The sequence below is a fragment of the Theobroma cacao genome, chromosome 8 (assembly GCF_053813885.1).
Source record: "Theobroma cacao isolate CCN51 chromosome 8, ASM5381388v1, whole genome shotgun sequence".
Lineage (NCBI taxonomy): Eukaryota > Viridiplantae > Streptophyta > Magnoliopsida > Malvales > Malvaceae > Theobroma > Theobroma cacao.
Window position 1 is genome coordinate 28,613,790 of NC_142646.1, and position 19,212 is coordinate 28,633,001.

Below are 19,212 nucleotides of genomic sequence, written 5' to 3' on the forward strand. Positions count from 1 at the left end.
ATATATATATATATATATATATTTATAGAGGTGATTTTACCAAGACAATTTTAGTATTTACTATACAATATGAGCATTCTTAGAGCCTGTTTGGCTTGGTTTTTTTTTAATTTAAAAGCTATTATGAAGTTCTTATGAAAAATAATACCTTTTAAAATTAAGTTAAAGTTGTTTAGTTAATTTCTTTTTATAAGTTCTTTTTTATAAGTTATAATTTTAGTTAAAATTATTATAAAAGGTATTTTTTTGAGATGGTAATATTGTAATTATATTTAATAGATAAGGATATTTTTGAAACAAAAATAAAATTCTCTAGCATTTTTGAAAGAAGTGAAGAAAAAACTCTTCACAAGAGCCTTTTCATAAGCTTTTTTTTTTTTCAAAATTTTATTTTTTAAAAAAAAATTATTTTTTTTAAGAGCTTTTCAAAATTTATATTTTACTTGACTTTTGCTTTTAAGAGGTAAATAAATTAAAAAAAATCAGTTCAAATAAGTACTTAATGTCCATGCTCCTTTGGAAAGGGAATATCAAAAGAATAAAGGTTGATACTTGAAGATAGTAGAAGCTGCTAAGGAGCTAAGTAGTAGTATATGGCACAAGAATAGCGCCTTTATTCTAGAATTTGCATAAAAGGATATCATAACATGCGAAGAAAGAGTATTTTAGAGTAGTTATACATGTAGCTTAAAACCCACGTGGAATGTAATTAATTTATATAGATTAGTTCCACAAAGTAACTAATTACTCTCATTAAGATATGATTAGTCGTGTTATTCAATTTTAGCCTTTGTAAGATAATCCTTAGTTTCATATTTAATTTAATTTCCCTTTATTGTTATTATTCAATTTTTTTATTTTTATCCTATTATTTAAACATTGAAAACTTTTCCTAAATCTTTGCAATATTTTTCAATGAAATTTAAGAATAGTCTTCAATTGGTATTTTATGAAAGAGCTTTGATTTGATTTTTTTCTTGTATTTTTTTAAATTTTATGTCTTTTATTCCAATTTTTTTTGAAGTGGTTAGTTTTTATTATCATTATTATCTTAAAATTTTCACCATTATTGTTATTATTTTTATTTTTATTTTAAAAAATATCACTTGAATAAAAAATTGAACTTATATTTCAAAAGAAAATGAATATCTTATTTCAAAATTAAATTTTCTCAATTTTTCAACCCTTTTCTTACAATATTAAATATTTGTCTCTCTCTAAAAAATTTATCACTTACAAATTTCTTAATATTCTATCATTCTTAAATTCCCATTTAAGCAAATAAATTTTTCACCTTTTCATTTATTACATATTCCTTTTTATTTTACATATGTTTTCAAATTATTTAAAAATAATTTTGGTTTCCAAACTTGTAAAAATAATCCACGATCCTTCTGTTTTCCTCTTCCTTTCTCTTCTATACGCACTTCCACCTGTTTAGTTTCACCAAATCAAGCTCCCTTCCTTCTCTTTTTGAAAGCCTTGAGACCCTTTGACAGAAGCAAGCAAGGCATTCACTTGGAATCTGAATTTTCGGTTTCATAGAAATTGATGAGTAAGGCTTTGGAAGCTTCTCTTCACTTTTCGAATTTATGATCTGTGCTTCTTTTTTTATCTCCCGATCTTTCGCATTTCTTTTAATTTACTAATTCTGGAATGTTAATTGAACTGTCTTAGATGCTAGTATTTCCTAGACTTTGTTAGATAGCTAAGATCTGAATCTGGGTCAAGTTTCAAATTCCCTTTCTTTTATTTTTATATTCTGTTGTTACCTAGAAATGGAAGAAAACTAATTTTAGCTGTATTTGAATTTTATTTCAGTTCGAGTGTAGCTACTGGGGTATTGGGTGTTGAACAAGATGGCCGATGTTGCAGCAAACAACGCAGTAGTTTTTTTCACTTTCGGCAGATTTAATTGTTAAATACTAACGGAATTTTCTTTGAGGCTTTAGGGTTTTATTGTTGTTATTAATATGTTAGTATTATAATTCTATCTTATCAATCTTTGTAGAGTCACCCAAATGAGACCCCCAAAAATGTATTTGATTTTGGAACGTTTGTTGGAGACTTGATTGTTGAGGAGGATACCAGCAGGTTCTGTATATCATTTTCGTTTCTTAGAACTCTTGAATCTGACAGCAAGTGCTGACTTCTTTGTAGGGGTATTAAGGTTTGATTTTCCCTTTTTTTTTTTGTTTGTAGTGATGATATATCATTGGAGGGGCTTCAGCTAGAATTGGAAGAATGCAAAAATGATGATGTAAGTTATTTTTTATTGTTTTGGACTCTAATGATTTAGGTTATCCCTAGACGACAAATGCAATGAGTGAAAATGAAATAATTACTTTTTCAGTGGTGTACTATATTTAGCAAATTGAGTTGGTTAAGCTGCAAAGGCTTATATATGTTTTCTTCCCCCGCATGTATTATGTAGGTGGTTGCAAATATATTGTCCAAAGGTATAAAACTAAGGGAGTATACAAAGGGGGTTGAGAACAACTTACGACAAGTCGAGTTGGATTCAATTCAGGTTTGTGATCTCTTTTTAGATATATCCCCCTGTACTCTTTTTGATGCTTCTAAGCCTTTCTTTTTGTCTTGACTTGATTTACAGTTACCTTGGACAAACTAGAGCATGCTAATGCTTGGTCCACACATTAATTGCGTTTTCTATTTGTTGTTTTTGCCTTAAATCATTCTTACAGCATGTAACAAAGGAGTGGTAATTAGCACATAATGTTTCTGTCAAGGCTATTTGTGCCTTATGTTGTAAGGTTGTTATGCTGCCAAGCCGTTTGTTGAAATTTAAAAGTAATCTTGGCATACACCCTCATTTATTATCTTCAGGCATCTTATTTTGCTTCCTTTTTTTGTGGCGGACTATCATTATTGTTCCTATCATTCTTTTTGTACAAAGGCGAGGGATCATTTAATTAATTGGCGTTTCAAGTATTGAGGTGATGCAGGATTATATAAAAGAAAGTGATAATCTAGTGTCTCTCCATGATCAAATTCGTGATTGTGATAGCATCTTGTCACAAATGGAGACCCTTCTCAGTGGGTTTCAGGTATGCTAGTTCCTGAAATACAATTTAGCAATTTGATGCTTTTTCTACCATTAAAACATCTTTTTTATACATTTGCTTTTCTTAGCTTTTTTTTTTGGGGTGGGGGTCACAATTAAACAATGAAAGGTGAGGTCTGAGAGTTCTATAACTTAACAAACTTTTCATTTTCCCAGATTGATTATAAAGGGCCACTTTTAAACTCTTAAGTGTGTAACTAGGTGGCACTTCCTAGTTGTTGTATAGACGCTCAAACAGAAATAAATTACGTTTGCGTAAAACTGCAAACTGGAGAGCAATATTGATTTGATTTGATTTGATTTCCTATAGCATAGTCTTGAAATGACCTTTGAGCTTGTTCCGCCTGGCTAGTTACATTGAGGCAAATGTGAAATTCAGTTAATTTGCAACCTGAAGGCTTTTTGAAAGTAGTACAATCAGGTCAAGTTGTTGTCTGAAAAATAGTCATAATGCCTTGTGCACTACAGGTTAGTTTAAGGAATCAGGCAGCAATCTAATTTTTCGGTCAGAGGGTTTGATCATGATGACCTTTCCTTGACAAGCTCTGTAGTCCTTAACTTATCATTAGGGTGAACATTTTGTTGCTTCTATTAACTCTTTGTGTGCAGAGCTGTTTTCAGCATATCTGGTCTTATACTCTGGATCCTTACATTGCTAAAAGTGTTAAAGGGGTTACAGGGTAATGTTTATAAATGGTTTAATATGCAAAAGACACTCTATAAACTCTGAATAGCATCCTGATGTAAGCAGCTCCGCTATTGGAATTGCTTGCTTTCATTTCTGCAATTATTTTAAAGCATGGTATTTACATGCCCTTGATTTTTTTTCGCCTGCTAGTACTTGTGGTGATTGACTGGAAATAAGTTCAGCAAGATAAGTATACTAAGATGCATTTGAATCTTAACATAGGAGGGAAACTAAAGGGTTAATTACACATTTGATACCCAAACTATAGTGAAATTAACATTTTGGTAGGTGAAGAAAATAAATTCGCAATTAAGTACTCCAACTTTTATTCTGTTAAACATATTGCACACCTCGCTAACTCCGATAATCAAATGGGTGGCATGGAAAAAAATGGCAAATAGGAATTAGACACATGGCACACTCCTATTTGTTGTTTTTTGTCAATGTCACCTATTTGACTAACAAACAATGTCTCAGGTGCAAGCTATTTAACAGAAGCAAAGTTTGGGTACCTAATTGTGAAATTTTAAACTTTACATACCAAATCGAACATTTGATCATGGCTCGAGTACCAAACGTGTAATTAACCCCAAATTAAATGATTCTATTTGTTTAATCTTTTTGTCATGCTTAGATCTGTGTGTGCAGGATTTTTAAGGCTTATTATTGCTACTTGCTACTCAATTTTTTTATACCTCTTGCAAATCAGTTGTACTTTTTCTCAATTACATTACAAGATTTTAAAAGTTAATTTGTCTTCATAGTGGAGTTGTTTGTTGTGAATATATATTGGTATCAGAATCATTAATATGTTTTAACATTGTGCCAGGCTGAGATTGGTTCAATAAGTTCAGACATAAAAATACTCCAAGAGAAGTCTATGGATATGGGTCTAAAGCTAAAGAATCGCAAGGTATGTTTCCTTTACAGACAGTAGTTCTTTGTTTATTTGCTTGGACTTAGCTTAAATGCCTGGTGTGTTGATCTCTTGGATGAACAGTACTTGTCACCTTGTATCTTGCCTCAATTTTGAAAAGATAGAGAAAATGAACCCTTAAGAAATGATTGTATAGGTATATGTGCTTTATTCATGTTGAAGACTTCCCCTTTTTATCTTCCCTTGCTTTATTCTCTTTTTCACTCTCCTTCTTGGAGATGGGGTGCAACCTGGAGGAACTCCACATTACAAATCAAGTTCATGCAGATTAGCGCACCTCAAAATGTCTTATTAATGTTGTGTAGATTACGGACTGGGACTACAGATGCTATTATTGTTTTTGTTTCAAATAAAACAAGTTTACTACTACCATATTCAACTCGGATACTTTGCACCAGTCTGGTCCCATTAAATGCTATTCTTTTCTTTCCATTTAATTGTAGTTTTCTTAGAACGATACGATAATGCTTATTCATCGGTTGTTTTCAAATAGGTGGCAGAATCGAAGCTGGCCAAATTTGTTGAAGACATTATAGTCCCTCCAAGGATGGTTGACATAATTGTTGATGGGGAGGTATTTATGGTTTCTGTTTGCCCACCTAATTCTCATGTGAATATTGAAATTTCTTGCTTATTGTCTTTGCTCACAAAATGTCTTTGGATATTGTTCCTATGAGGCCAAAATATTGTTATGCAAATATTAGGAGTTTCATCAGTTGCCTAATCTTTTCTTAGGTGATCTTTTTGAGATTTTATGAAGGAAAATGAACTGACGAATTCTCCATATAGATTAGAGAGAGTTCTACATCTGGTGTAACTCTTTTTAAGTGTTTTCAATAAAGCAATTTATGTGTGATACTGCATACCAGGACATGTACTTAAGATGAAAAACCAGAAATTTGCACACTACGCCTCCCTCCTCCTCCTCCTCCTCCTCCTGTTTAAGCATTTCTCTCTCTCTCTTTATATATATATCTATAGCACACACCTGCAGAACCCCCAAGTATTTCTTTTCCTTTGCATTTTGTGAATTAAATGAATGCATCTCATCAAGGGTGGGGGAATCACACCAACTGAGGACAAAATGGGGGAGATACGTTTAAGGTGGTTTGGACATATGAATTGAAGGCTTAGTAATCATTCTGTCAGAAGATGTGAGAAAATAAGGATGCTATGTCAAAAGTAGAAGTCCAATAAAGTCATAGGTGGAAACTATAAAATAAGAACCTTACTTTTACTGTTCTTACTTAAAACATGGTTCTAAATAGAGCACAATGGTGTAAAATGATTCATGTAGTCAATCTCACTTGTGTAAGGGCTTGTTTTGTTCTTCTTTATCTGTTTTGTGGATTAAGTATGTCTTTTTTATGCTTGTGTGGCAGGAGTAACTGTTTTGTTCTCTTATGTACAATTTTTGTTTGTAGTAATTCATAACTCGGTCTTTATTGCTTGAACTTATATGCTCCTGTATGTCTTTCTGAATTCAGCTATTAGTATCCTCAAAGTTCTGGTGTATTATCCATTTTCCATTTTTGCTAATGTACTCTCAGTGGAATTTTCTTTCAGGTCAATGATGAATATATGAGAACTCTTGACATTCTAAGCAAGAAGCTGAAGTTTGTTGAAGTGGATCCAATGGTTAAAGCTTCAAAAGCGCTGAAAGATGTTCAGCCTGAGCTTGAAAAATTGATGCAGAAAGCAGTATCAAAGGTTAACTTGATTCACCTCATGCTTGGATGACATTGAGTAATTACTCCTATATTAATGGGTGACTTCTACCAAAATAGATCAAGTTTTGTTTTTTTTTTCTTTTTAACAACCCTCTATCTGGCATCATGCATATCATTCTATATTGAGTACATTTCCTGTTTGGAATATTTTTGTGGACATTCCAGAGATGGTTTTTAGTTTACATCTCATTCTGTGTCTGGAGGTCTATGGTCAGATTTTCTAGTTGTTGCAGAACTTTATTTACTTTTTCATTGAAGCTTAAAAGCTGTCTACCAGTTCAATCGTGTTTAGCAAAGAACCGATCTCTTGTTCAAAAACTGAAACATATGGTCATTCAGTATATCTTTTTTATTAAACAACTGATTTTTTAAATATACAATTGCTAGATGTAATCTTAATTCAGCACCTACATTTTATCCTACAGATTTTAGATTTGACTTAACTCTGACCTTGTATAAGAAAACTTAGAGTTTGAATATGTCTTGCTGATATTGTCGGGAATTGGCTTTGAATTTTTAACCATGTTAAGTGCTTTGGTCCTGTTTTTGTTGAGCATAGACTAATACCTATTGTGTCTTGGAGTTCATATATATGTGTATAAATATATATATATATTTCAAATAAAACTTGTCTTATTTTTTCTGATTAATATCGTGATGTCAATTTGAAATGGGGTTTTAGAAGATGCCAATTGATAATGTAGTACTGATCTGTTGCTTACTTTTGACTCAAATTTCACTACAAACCTTATCACTTGAGAGTTTAAAGAAATGCTCTTCATCTATGTCTATCTTCAAGTGTAAAGAAATACTCTTCATCTATCATTTTTATGTAGGTGTTTGATTTTATTGTTCAAAAGCTTCAAGCACTGAGGAAACCAAAGACAAACATCCAGATCCTTCAACAAAATGTTCTTTTAAAGTACAAGTAAGGTTCCTCTATGAATTTCTTTGGCAGCTCATTTAATGTTCCTGTTGTGTTCAACACTATGATGCTCAGATCTATTTCAGTATCTGAATTCCAAGGAACACCATGTATATTCTACAAATGTTTTAACAAATTGTATAATGGGCATCCAACTAAAAGCCAATTGCGACATACTCAGCTTCTCAATATGAAGTGCCTATTGTGTGATGTGGACTTCACTTGTTGGTATGGCAAGCCTGTCACACTCCATTAACGAACAAGGCCCAGGCCTATACTGATATCATGAAAAATTCTAAAATGCGCTAATCCAGTCTAAAACCTTAGTCAATTGGTTTTAGACTGTTGATTTTAGGTTGGATGCTTAACTAGCTAAAAGTATCTTAGAGAGTTTTTCCTGAAATTACCATTTGACTCTTTTATTGCTCTTTCTGTCCTATTTTTTGTTTTATTGCATCAAGAAGCTTCTAGTGATACATTCATGTTCTGTATACCATTGTATATTCACTTAGAACGATATATATCATGCCTATGATCTCACAAAAGTATCAATGGCATGCATCACGTATGCCTACAGTCAGTACTGATGCATCCTTGCACACCCATCAACACCCAGTTTTGTAAATGACGTATTAATATGAAGTTTTTTATGTTTATATTTATATCATTTGCATAACTTTTGGTAAGCTGATTTGGATGATATTTTTGCTGTCACTCCACATGGCTAACAATATAGTCTACTTTCATGGGCACTGAGTTTAAGCTAACACTACTTTTTAGTTAAATTGTGATTTTAGTTTGATAAGCACTACTTTTTTACTTAATATCTAATGGCTTTTTTTGACTTGATGTTGTGAGTTAGAATATGGCATATATTAGTTAATGTAAGAATAAATACTTGTCAAAATATAAGTACTTGACGAACACATGGAACAATCAGTACAAGAAAGGTGGACAGACTTAATGGCAGAGGGGTATTAATATATTTAATTTTTAATATCTTTTTTTTTTGTTTTTCCGTATGTGTAAAATCATTTGCTCTTTCTTTGTCCACTACAATTTTGTGGTTATTTTAGTACTAAATTCATCTCATGTTTACATTTTTCATGAATTGTATAAATTGCTGAGCTTATTTTTTTCATAAATTGCTTGTTTGCCATAATCTGATGGATAATAACCTGGAATTTTAGGTATGTCATTTCCTTCCTCAAAGAACATAGCAAAGAGGTGTATAGTGAAGTTCGTGCAGCATATATTGACACAATGAATAAGGTGAAGGCTTTAGAGCTTTGATTTCTATCTTTGCTTTTTCTCTCAGTGTTCCTATTTTTGTTTTTAAAAGATAAGTTTAATCAACTTAATTTATGTTTTCTTTTATTGGTAATAAAGAAGCTGTATGTAGCTCATATGGATTTGCACTATGTTTGGGAACTAGGACGGGAAGGAATGGGGTAAGAGCCGAAGAGGGGGGCTGAGGTATAGTTCCCCTTGTTTGGCTTTACTCTAAAAGGGAGAGGGAAAGGAATGGAAGGGGTTATGTTGGAAACCTTGTTTAGTTAAAGAGTGGAAAAGAATGGAAAGAATAACTGATTGTGTAAGTTTACAATTATGCCTTTTTTTAAATTAGAAAAATATGTCAAAACAAGGGTAACTTTGTCAGCACAATACTAAAATTTTAATGTGGAAACTTTCTCCTCTCAATTTGGAGCTTCGAAAAAATGAGGTTTTGGAAGGGTACAAGGTACATGTATACCTCCAAATCCTTGCCCTCTATTAAAATGTTTTCCAATCAAGGGAGAGGCTACCACTCTGTTTGTTTCTCTTCCCACTCTTCCCTTTAAGAGTTTTATCATGCAACTCAGTTTACTTGCTAATTATGCCTTGTTCTCATGGAGAATCCTTCCTGCTACAATGCCCTATTAGGATGTGAGACGCCATTAAAAATTGTCATGTGCTCATAAATAAACCCACAACTTAGTAATAGTAACTTTGCCAGATTCCTTAATAGTCAGTACATTTGTGCTGATATGACAATTTTTAAGGATGTGTTGTGTCCTTTTTTTCTGCAGTTATAACTGATGTTGTAGAATGGGCCCATACAATGATTTCTGATTCTTATGACACTTAAAAATTTATCAGCGAAATATTTATCCTGAATTAGAGGGTGATTTGCCAAAAGATTTTTCTTGGCATTCATTGGGAGGATTTAAGACAAAATACATGTTATATTCCCAGCTAAATGTCAATTTACTGGATTTTCAATTGAGATCTTGGATACCTAAAAAGACTACAAACCACCCTCTATTTTTCTTGCTTATCATGATAGCATATCTAACTTTTTGTCTTTGGTATTGGTTAGCAATTTTTCTTTTAAGTTCTTACATAATGCTAGTTGCTTCATACATTGGAGCTCTGGTGGCCCATCTAACTTGGAAATTGAGAGCTTAACTTTATACCAATGTTGTGCGAATACCTATATTCTGTCGTAACTGGCTTATCATCTGGATGGTTCCCTCACTTCTTTCAATCTGGAAAGCCCTTCCTTGCAACTGGATTTTGCTGCCATAAGCATCAGTTGGAAAAGAGGAAATTTGCTGCGATAAGGCATGTTACTTGATTTCTTAGTGGTTAAAACTTTCCCATTGGGCTCTGTTGTGAACTAGGCTGCATGCTTCGTTTCCATCCTGTGTATCTGAGCTGAGGTCCTCTGGTATGGGCTAACAGGCTCTATATCAAGCTTAACTTTATTGGCTATTATCTAATGACCAAGACTAAGTGGTAAGGCTGCACTAGCTTTAGTATGTGAAATTTGGAAGGGGTAAGCTGCAATGCTTCCTTTTTGAAGTGAACTGGGTAGCTCAGCTCAAGCTTCGAATGCAGGTTTAACGACTGGAGTAGAAGAGAGTGATTTAGCTCTTCCCTCCCCCTACCGTACCTGTAAAGCCATACCTTACTTACCTTATAAGTAACTTGGAAGATCATGGTGGCGGCTGTGTTATCAAAATTTAGTTTTTAGTCAACCTACATGTGTCACATGTACTCTTTTTCTGTTATTGTTGCATGTGCATCAGATGACCGTGTTTAATAGCTTACTCAGTTTGCATGTTGTAAAAGATGAGGATGCTAATATCTGAGGTACTTCAGTACAAGTGATTTTTCATAAGGACTGAATGGTTTTGCACCTTTTACAGGTTCTAAGTGCACATTTCCGAGCTTATATTCAAGCATTGGAGAAATTACAGTTAGATATTGCAACATCTAATGATTTGATTGGTGTGGAGACCAGAAGCACTAGTCTTTTTTCAAGAGGAAGAGAACCACTGAAAAACCGTTCTGCTGTTTTTGCATTGGGGGAGAGATTAAATGTTTTAAAGGTTCTGATAGTCAACTTGGTTATTTTTGTCATCTATTTAATAGTTTGCATTTAGTTTATTAATTAACTCCTGAATGAATAATTTTCAATTGTAAGTTTTTCAGAATCAATCACTTTTTTTTAACCCCTTTCAGGGATTCTTTTAGAAAGTTCACATAACAGACATATCCTTTACATAAGCAATATTATGAATATAATATAAGAATTTGATTTAATATGTAATTGTTTTAGATAAAAAAAATTCTATGACAAAGTTAAATCCACTGGACACTGTAGATATAAAGTGCTTTGCACAGTTTTTTATCCCCAACTAGCTTGTTCATAACTAAAAATGACTCTTCACAATGCTTTACTATTCTATTCTTTTGTGTGACTTGCTCGCTGCATGTACATGTTTGTGAATGCATATGCTTATTAAGTTCATTTTAGTTTTTGAAATTTCACTTGGCTTGCTATCATGAATACTTTTCTTATCAATTTTACTCTCAATGGCCTGCATTGTTTGTCTTTGAATAACCAAGATGGTGTATCAAACTGGTTTAGTATAAGATTCCCTTGGAGAGCATAGAGTTTTTGTTTATGATGGATTAGTCTTATCTTGTTAATAGCTAATACTCAGTTCATTAAATTCAAGATTTAGTGCTCAAATGCTTGTGTGCTTACTCTTCCTTCCCCCATGCTGCCTCCTCTTTGTTGGATAGTTGGATGCTAGCTCATTCAAAGCTGATTCAGAAAAGTAACCTTATTTTGTTGGTGCTGATGTGGAAATATTGTAGTAACTCAGCAGATTGCCTATTTTTTCTCTCATGTAGCTAGGGAGAAGTACTCATGACCTTTTGAGTGCACTAGGTGATTGTATTTGTTAGTAACCTAATGACAAGTTCATTAGCTTCACTCTATGAGAAAATTATGGTGAGAGGACTAGCTGAGCATTCAAAGGGTTTGGGTTTTGCAGGAGAGGAAGTATTTGATGGTCTTCTTGACCTTGCTGGCTGCTTGTGTATTGTTTTCATCTAATCGATTAATTAGATGCGGTACATGGGTCATGCCCTTAGTAAACTTGTTGGTCCATGAAAAAAAAAATAGAAAACATATCTTTATCAGCTTGCTTCTTTTGCATGAGACAAAAGCTAAAAGATGCCTTTTGTATTTGAATTTGATTTTGTGAAAATGGGCATAGGTACAAAATTATTAGAAAGATCTCATTCCAATTGGAATCACCTGGATTACATTGGTTGAACCCAACAGATTGACGCGGTAATCAATGATTTCTGGAGCGACTTTCTCTTCCTTTCTTGGTTTAGGTAGATATATGACCTGGGACGACCATCAATGTCATGGATTCTCTGAAACCTTTGGAACTTATCTTTATTCCTTCTATTATTGCCATGAGTCGCACCTCAAATAAGGTTGCCAAAATCTATATACCATTTATTCCTGTACTAATAGAATGCACCAATGGACAAATCGATAGCTGGCAGGTTTTAGATAATCATGCTATATTAGCTTTAGGCAAAATCTTCTTAATGCTACTTAGATTACTTGCTTAAATTAGTCCTGTTGGCTAAGTTTTTACCTAGCTTCTATATCTAATTAAGCTAAAAGAAATTAGCCTAAAGCTGTTGAAAATTTGAAGATACCTGCATGCCAGATGTAATAATGGTGTGGATTGTTTCTAGACTCATATGTCCTTGATTTGAGAGCTTGAGTTTGTGGCTTATATTTATTGGCTTCAGGAAATTGATTAATAGCCATGTTTATTTGGTTTTTAACTCTTGATATTCTGTTTGGATTGATTCCATGGTTTTACATTGTTTTACAGGAAATTGATCAACCTGCACTTATTCCACATATTGCCGAAGCCAGCTCTTTAAAGTATCCATATGAGGTCCTCTTCAGGAGCTTGCACAAACTGCTAATGGATACAGCAACTTCTGAGTACCCTTTACTCCTTGCCTTTGCTTCTGACTGTCATCTAATTTAAGTCCAGAGTTATATGTGTGTTTAATGTTTTCCTTCTTTTTCTTGTTTGGATTGGGCAGGTATCTTTTTTGTGATGAGTTCTTTGGGGAGGAGTCCATATTTTATGATATTTTTGCCGGTAAAGTGCAGATTTGCTACATAATTGACTAGGATTATTGTTAGACTTTCATGGATGCTTGTAATGTAGGTTTATGTTGTATGGTAATCCTTCATATGAGCAGCAATTGTCAAAATGTAGGACTTTATCAGTGATCTTGAAGCTCTATGTCAGCTTATGATATTCAATAAGTAGTTGAAAATTTCACACTTTAGGAAGTAAATAAGTTAATCTGTTAATAAAATTTTTAAAGGACAGAGCATCAAAGATTATTATCATATCTTCAGGATACAGAGGGAGGTGCTAATGACTACTTGTGTGCTAACATATCTTCAGGTCCATTTGCTGTCATTGATGAACACTTCAATTCTATACTTCCAAACTGTTATGATGCTATTGGCCTTATGCTTATGATACGCATAATACACCAGCACCAGGTGATTTTTCCAAGTTCTCTTATATTTATAATTCTCTTTTAGGCAATTTGTTGTTTGTTGAACTAATGATTGTATTTAAGCCTTCACACTGGTGGGTACATTAGTCGACTCCTATGCTACTTGTGTCACATTAACTTCTTGGTGGACTACACGATAAATCTTATTTATGCAAGGGATTCATGAATGTTGTGATAAACTGGGTTCTTTATGTACACATTTCCCATGGCTTTTAATGGCTGACCTTCATGTGGTGATTAGTAGATTAAAGGGAACCATGGCTTGTTAATGTCCAAAACAAAGTAAAGCCTTTACAATATGTCATTCTTTCTTCTGCTGCCACTTGTGCTCATGCATGTGATGTGCTGTACAGATGTTTTGTTGTATGAGTACTGATAGCAATGCCTTAAAATGGGGAACCTTTTTATTGTTTACATTTCTTGTCTGACCTAGGATCATCATCTTAGTATGCCTACCATTAGTGCTTTTTTCTGTGATTCAATGTTTTATGCTGCCAGAGCATATTTGGTTAAACCATTTGCAAGTGCAACTCATTTATGATTCATTCATTCAGGTTTAGGCACTCTTGACATCAAACGTCTTGGTTCTCTCTGCTGTTACCCTCCCCCTGTTATTTCTTCTTTGATTTAGATAACCTATGGTGGTTTACAGTGTGTTGAGTGGTGTATTAGTTTCTTAGGCTCATTGACTTTGATCATTCTTAACCTGAACACATCATATATGTCAGTCGGATTTAATCTTTATGCAGTTTGTTCTCTGACCAGGCTTTACCTTGTAATTTTGTATTTTGCAAGTAATTTCCAATTGTGACATTTTAGTTTCCTTTTGTAGCTTATCATGTCTCGGCGAAGGATTCCATGCTTGGATTCATATCTAGACAAGGTTTGTTATCTTCTGTTTATGATAAATCATTTTACATCTCTGGCATGCTTGACAGTTTGCTCAAAATTTAGCCTTTTTTTATTATTTTTTAAATTCTACATATTTAATGTCTTGGTAGGGCTGGCAATTCGCGTTAGCATATTGTAATCATGTTGTGTAAAGGTAATGATATAACAGATAAATGGATTGACATGAACACAATATGTTTATTACACGGTTAGCATGTTTAAATATAATTAACCTGTTTAGACACGACATGGTTAATTTATTTAGATACGATTAACCTTATAAACATGAATAATAAGTTATTTTATGTATTTTAAATAGTAATAATTCAATTAATGAGTTTAAATGGGTTAGATATGTGGAGTAATGTGGATTAACATGTTAATACAATTAGTTAAACGTGTATAAACATGTCATATACAGGCTAGGCATGTCAACCTGCATAAGACAAATATTTTTGTGTCATAAACGGTTTGACACGATTTTCACACAAATGTAATTATACAAGACTCAAACCCACTTAACTCTGTATTGAGTTAGCGGGTTGTGTCCAACATTTTCAAGTCTACTAGTGGCTATCCTTAAGGGGCCCTTAGTGTTCATATGGAACTTTAATATAAGTGCATATTTGTATGAACTCTTGGAGGCAATAAGCATCGTGATATGGAAAGCCTGAGTTTTTTTTCCCCTTAAGGAAAAAAATTGAGGGAAAGAGGAATTAGTATGTAACTGGTGTTTATGCATAACAAACAGAAGTTTTTGTTTCTCAATGCACTATTGACTTCTGTTGTTGTGAAAATTGTGGTCGTCTTCAGCTTATGTGATGTCAAAATTTGATCGTAAAGCTAACTGTCAACTGAATCTGAACAGGTTAACATTTCTCTCTGGCCTCGTTTTAAGATGGTATTTGACATGCACCTCAGCAGTCTGCGAAATGCAAATGTGAAGCTGTTATGGGAAGATGATATTCATCCTCATTATGTCATGAGGCGTTATGCTGAATTTACAGCTTCTCTTATTCATCTCAATGTTGAATATGGAGATGGGCAGGTTAGATACAATGGAATAATTCATAAAACTGCTGCTTATGAGTCTTTTGATGATCTTAATCATCTAAAATTTTTACCCTCAAAATATGCAGCTTGAATTGAATATGGAACGATTGAGAATGGCTGTTGACGACCTCCTTATGAAGCTTGCAAAATTGTTTTCAAAACCAAAGTTACAAATTGTGTTTCTTATAAACAACTATGACATGACAATTGCAGTGCTGAAGGTAAATATTGGTACTCAGATTCTTCTGTTTTATTATACTTAATCTCTGATCTTGATATGACTTTTCTTGTCTGTCTGAAACAATTAATCACAGTTGAAGATTAAAATTCTGGTTGAGTTCTTTTTGTTGGATGTTAATCTCTTGAAGAAGTGATTATCTGTTTGTAGTATATATCAAATAGCTGTTAGACCTTAATTGCTTTGATTTCAATCTTTTTTGACTTTTGTTACTGGATTCTAGGAAGCTGGTCCTGAAGGCGGTAAATTTCAACTGCACTTTGAGGAGCTGCTAAAGAGTAACACAGGATTATTTGTGGTAAGGGACCAGTTTTGATGTGTAAACCACGTTGCCTCATAGTAAAACTTAGGTTGGGCAGGCAGGTGGAGTGTGTGCATATGCAATGATTAACCTCTTTATTATGTGTCAGAGCATGACCATAGTTCAAATTTTAGTTAAAACCTTGGCATACTCTTTCATTTATCAAACCGCATATACTACACCATTATTACTTGTTAGTGCAACAGATTCATTTTGCTTAAATGATCCCTCTTTTAGAAAATTTTAGTGTCCATAGTGGCATTACGTTCTTATTTGATGGTGGCCACTGTTCCCCATTTCTCGCACTGTGGTTGAAAAGAACTATTGTGGCAATATGCAGGTTTTTATTGTGTCAAACCTGCATGTTTGACGCATAAACAAACACATTTCTTTTGGTGAAGGGCCTATTGGCCATTTTGCATTGTACTTTTAAATCACTAAAAATTGCGGGATTGGTTCTAGGATACAATGTGGGATGATACGGAGAGAGCTTAACTTGGTTATGGATTTGTTTAGGTGTGGTGTCACTTCTGTTTCCTCCTTTATATTTGCAGCTTACCTACTTTATCCATTAACCATGCAGGAAGAATTGCTAGTGGAACATTTTAGTGATTTGATAAAGTTTGTGAAGACTCGAGCCTGTAAGTATTCCAAGTTGATCTCCTTGTTACATAATCTGCCAAATGTCTTGAGATTGTAATCGAGTTAAGTTGACTTAATAAAAAGCTTCAGTTCGAGGAGAAATTAAAACTTGAGAGTAGAAGCTTAGTTTGAGCATAATTGAGCTTTATTTTTCGAAGCATAGCACCACTCAAAAGAGTACTCAAGTTACTCAAGCTAAACTTGAGTAGGCTAGATTAAAATCAAACTAAAATTAAGCTCAAGCTTGAATATTTTCACATTAGACATAAAATATTAAGCTTGATTAGACTCGTGAATCACTCAAATTAAGTATATTATAAGACAAAAACTTCGCTCATTCAAATTAAGATTGATTAGAAGAGTCGAGCTTGAGTATTTTCCGATTCCATTCCAAATACTCATGAGTCGATTTGTCTTACTTGCACCCTCTATTATGAGGAGATATGACTCATGTGGAAGTTATTTATCAGCGGAGGATCCTAATGCTAGCTCCGAGAGGCCTATAACTATTGCCGAAGTCGAGCCCCTTGTTAAGGATTTTGCCAGCAGATGGAAGGCTGCGATAGAACTGATGCACAAAGATGTGATAACCTCCTTTAGCAACTTTTTGTGTGGAATGGAGATCTTAAGGGCTGCATTGACTCAGCTCCTGCTTTACTATACCAGACTCTCAGATTGCATAAAGAGGATTAATGGTGGTACTGCCCTGAACAAGGATCTTGTGTCCATATCTTCAATCATGTATGAAATCAGGAAATACTCGAGGACTTTCTAATCCATTGCAATTTTCCACTTGACAAGAGGTTCTCCTATCAAGAAGTTGAGTTGGAACTGTTGTTGCACATTCTCGGTATAGTTTTTTTTTTTCTTTTTCTTAAAGGCACATTCTCAATATAGTTGTATAAATTAAAATCCATTTTTGATTTTTTCTTTTGTCATCTTTTTGCTACTAGTTATTTAATGAACGATTTCTTGGATCTGGGCCAATTTTGATGAAGTTGAAAGATGAAAATTAATGTTATTTTGGATCTTGAACTTGTACTTTGATGCAAGTATTATTATTATTATTTTGCTTGCATGTTGTTTCAAGACAAAATTTGATTAAAATAATTTTTAGTTTTTGAAAATATTTATAGTTTTTGCGCATATTTTATTATCAGGCCTTAGGTGCTCATTTTAGATCATAAATAGCTTTCTTGAGTCTGCAAGCATAATCTGGTTTAGACTTGTCATAGAGTACTACTGGAGGCTACTTCATAGATATAAACTTCAATCGAAAGACCACCCTTAAAATGATTGTTGGCATCTAACTGATGAAGGTTACAGGTTTATTGTTGTCAACTATTAGAAATCGTCAAGTCTAACCTTAAAGTTACAGTATTACCTACAGGTCTAAATGTTTCATGAAAGTCGAATTCAGATCTCTAAGTAAAGTCTTTGGTCACTAATCTAGCTTTGTACCTAAAACCAGTGCCACCAGAGGGATAGTGATGAACCAATTTCGAGGTTTGATTCTATGTTTAAGTAGAAAACTTATCAACTATTGCTTATTTCCAGTGAGGTTGTTGAACAGCTTGTGTTGCACAGTTAGGTTCAATGGACTCAAGTAATGGATGTTTGGTTACCCTATAAATTTGCTTTGGTTTAAAAATATTGTTTTGTGATCTTGTAACCATGGGATTTTTCTGAATGTAGAATAGAAGTTGAAACAAGGGCACCTGCAAAGTATTGGAGAGGTACAGAACAGGACTAGGTGTAGGTGTTTGAGGTAAAGTTGGAAAATGTGATAGACCAACTGTATATAGAACAAGAACTACTGAGTCAAGCTAGATTCCAATGAGAATAACTGGGCATCAGAGAACTTAGGACTAGATAAAGGCATGTCAGCAAAAGGAACCTTAAATTCATTAAACATAACATGCCTAGGCACATAAATTCTATTTGTTAATGCAAAAAACCAGTAAGAAATTGGCATGGAAGCTTGATGCAAAAGGGTTAAACTAGTCAACAATGCTTCTATGTTTGCGTTCAATAATTGCATTATGTTAAGGAGTATGAGGTGATGTGTGAAGATGTTATATGCCAAATGAGTTGTAGAAGATTCTTACTTTTCAAACTCACTACCACAATCAAAATAAATGGGGACAGTTGAAGTTTTGAAGTAGTTTTCAACTAAAGCTTTAAATTTTAGAAGCAAAGAATAAGCATCAGTCTTACTGTTGTTTGGATAAACCAAGATATATTTGGTAAATAATCAATGACTGAGACATAGTAATTGTAACCATCAACAAAAAAATTCGTGCAAGACACCAGAGATCAATGTAAATCATATCTAAAGATCTTCTACTTAACCAAAGAAGTAGAAATGATAGCCCATGGCTTTTGTTGCAACAACAAGCATTAAAGTAATTTACTTAGTTGAAGAACAAGGTAGTCGGAAATTTTTAAGAACAAACTGATGTTTGAAATGAGAGATTTCCAGGTCTTTGATGCTAGGTAGAGAGTTGGTCTTAAGTCCAATTATAGCTAAAAAAAAAACATGAGAGAGAAAGAGACTGAGAGGATTAGAGAGAGAAGTAGAGTGAGAGTGAGGAGTGCGAAAGATTGGTGGGGTCCCTACTAAGGTTGAGAGTGTTCTTGAGAAAGGAAGGAGGTAAGGGATGATCTGAGATAGGGGCAGACAAACATGTTGGAGTTCTTTGTGAGGTAACAGAAGAGAAGATAAAATGAACCAAAGACAATAACAGAGTGAAGGCACAAACTTAGAAAACTTCATTCTATATCAGCACATAATACATAAAAGATTTATAACTAG

At 33.6% G+C, this 19,212-nt stretch overlaps 1 protein-coding gene across 2 annotated transcripts; it reads left to right on the top strand.

The window, feature by feature from the left end:
- The first annotated feature begins 1,334 nt into the window (after positions 1 to 1,334).
- Positions 1,335 to 17,436, top strand: LOC18592998 (vacuolar protein sorting-associated protein 52 A). Of its 2 annotated transcripts, XM_018125554.2 has the most exons (21): positions 1,335 to 1,555; positions 1,822 to 1,886; positions 2,012 to 2,094; positions 2,203 to 2,260; positions 2,435 to 2,530; positions 2,967 to 3,068; positions 4,603 to 4,686; positions 5,204 to 5,284; positions 6,277 to 6,420; positions 7,277 to 7,368; positions 8,556 to 8,637; positions 10,557 to 10,739; positions 12,561 to 12,676; positions 12,781 to 12,839; positions 13,155 to 13,255; positions 14,105 to 14,155; positions 15,032 to 15,211; positions 15,303 to 15,437; positions 15,678 to 15,752; positions 16,339 to 16,396; positions 16,868 to 17,436. In XM_018125554.2, exons 2-21 carry the CDS (start codon positions 1,860 to 1,862, stop codon positions 17,170 to 17,172), a joined length of 2,112 nt encoding a protein of 703 aa, XP_017981043.2. In that variant the 5' UTR covers positions 1,335 to 1,555; positions 1,822 to 1,859; the 3' UTR covers positions 17,173 to 17,436. The 2 variants fall into 2 exon arrangements, with proteins under 2 accessions (XP_017981043.2, XP_007020060.3); XM_007019998.3 differs by lacking the exon at positions 2,967 to 3,068.
- The last annotated feature ends 1,776 nt before the right edge of the window (positions 17,437 to 19,212 follow it).

Coding starts and splice junctions, on each gene's coding strand:
- LOC18592998 (XM_018125554.2), top strand. CDS start 1,860: ATGGCCGATGTTGCAGCAAACAACGCA. Junction 5,285..6,276: donor ACATAATTGTTGATGGGGAG/GTATTTATGGTT, acceptor ATTTTCTTTCAG/GTCAATGATGAATATATGAG. Junction 14,156..15,031: donor TGGATTCATATCTAGACAAG/GTTTGTTATCTT, acceptor GAATCTGAACAG/GTTAACATTTCTCTCTGGCC.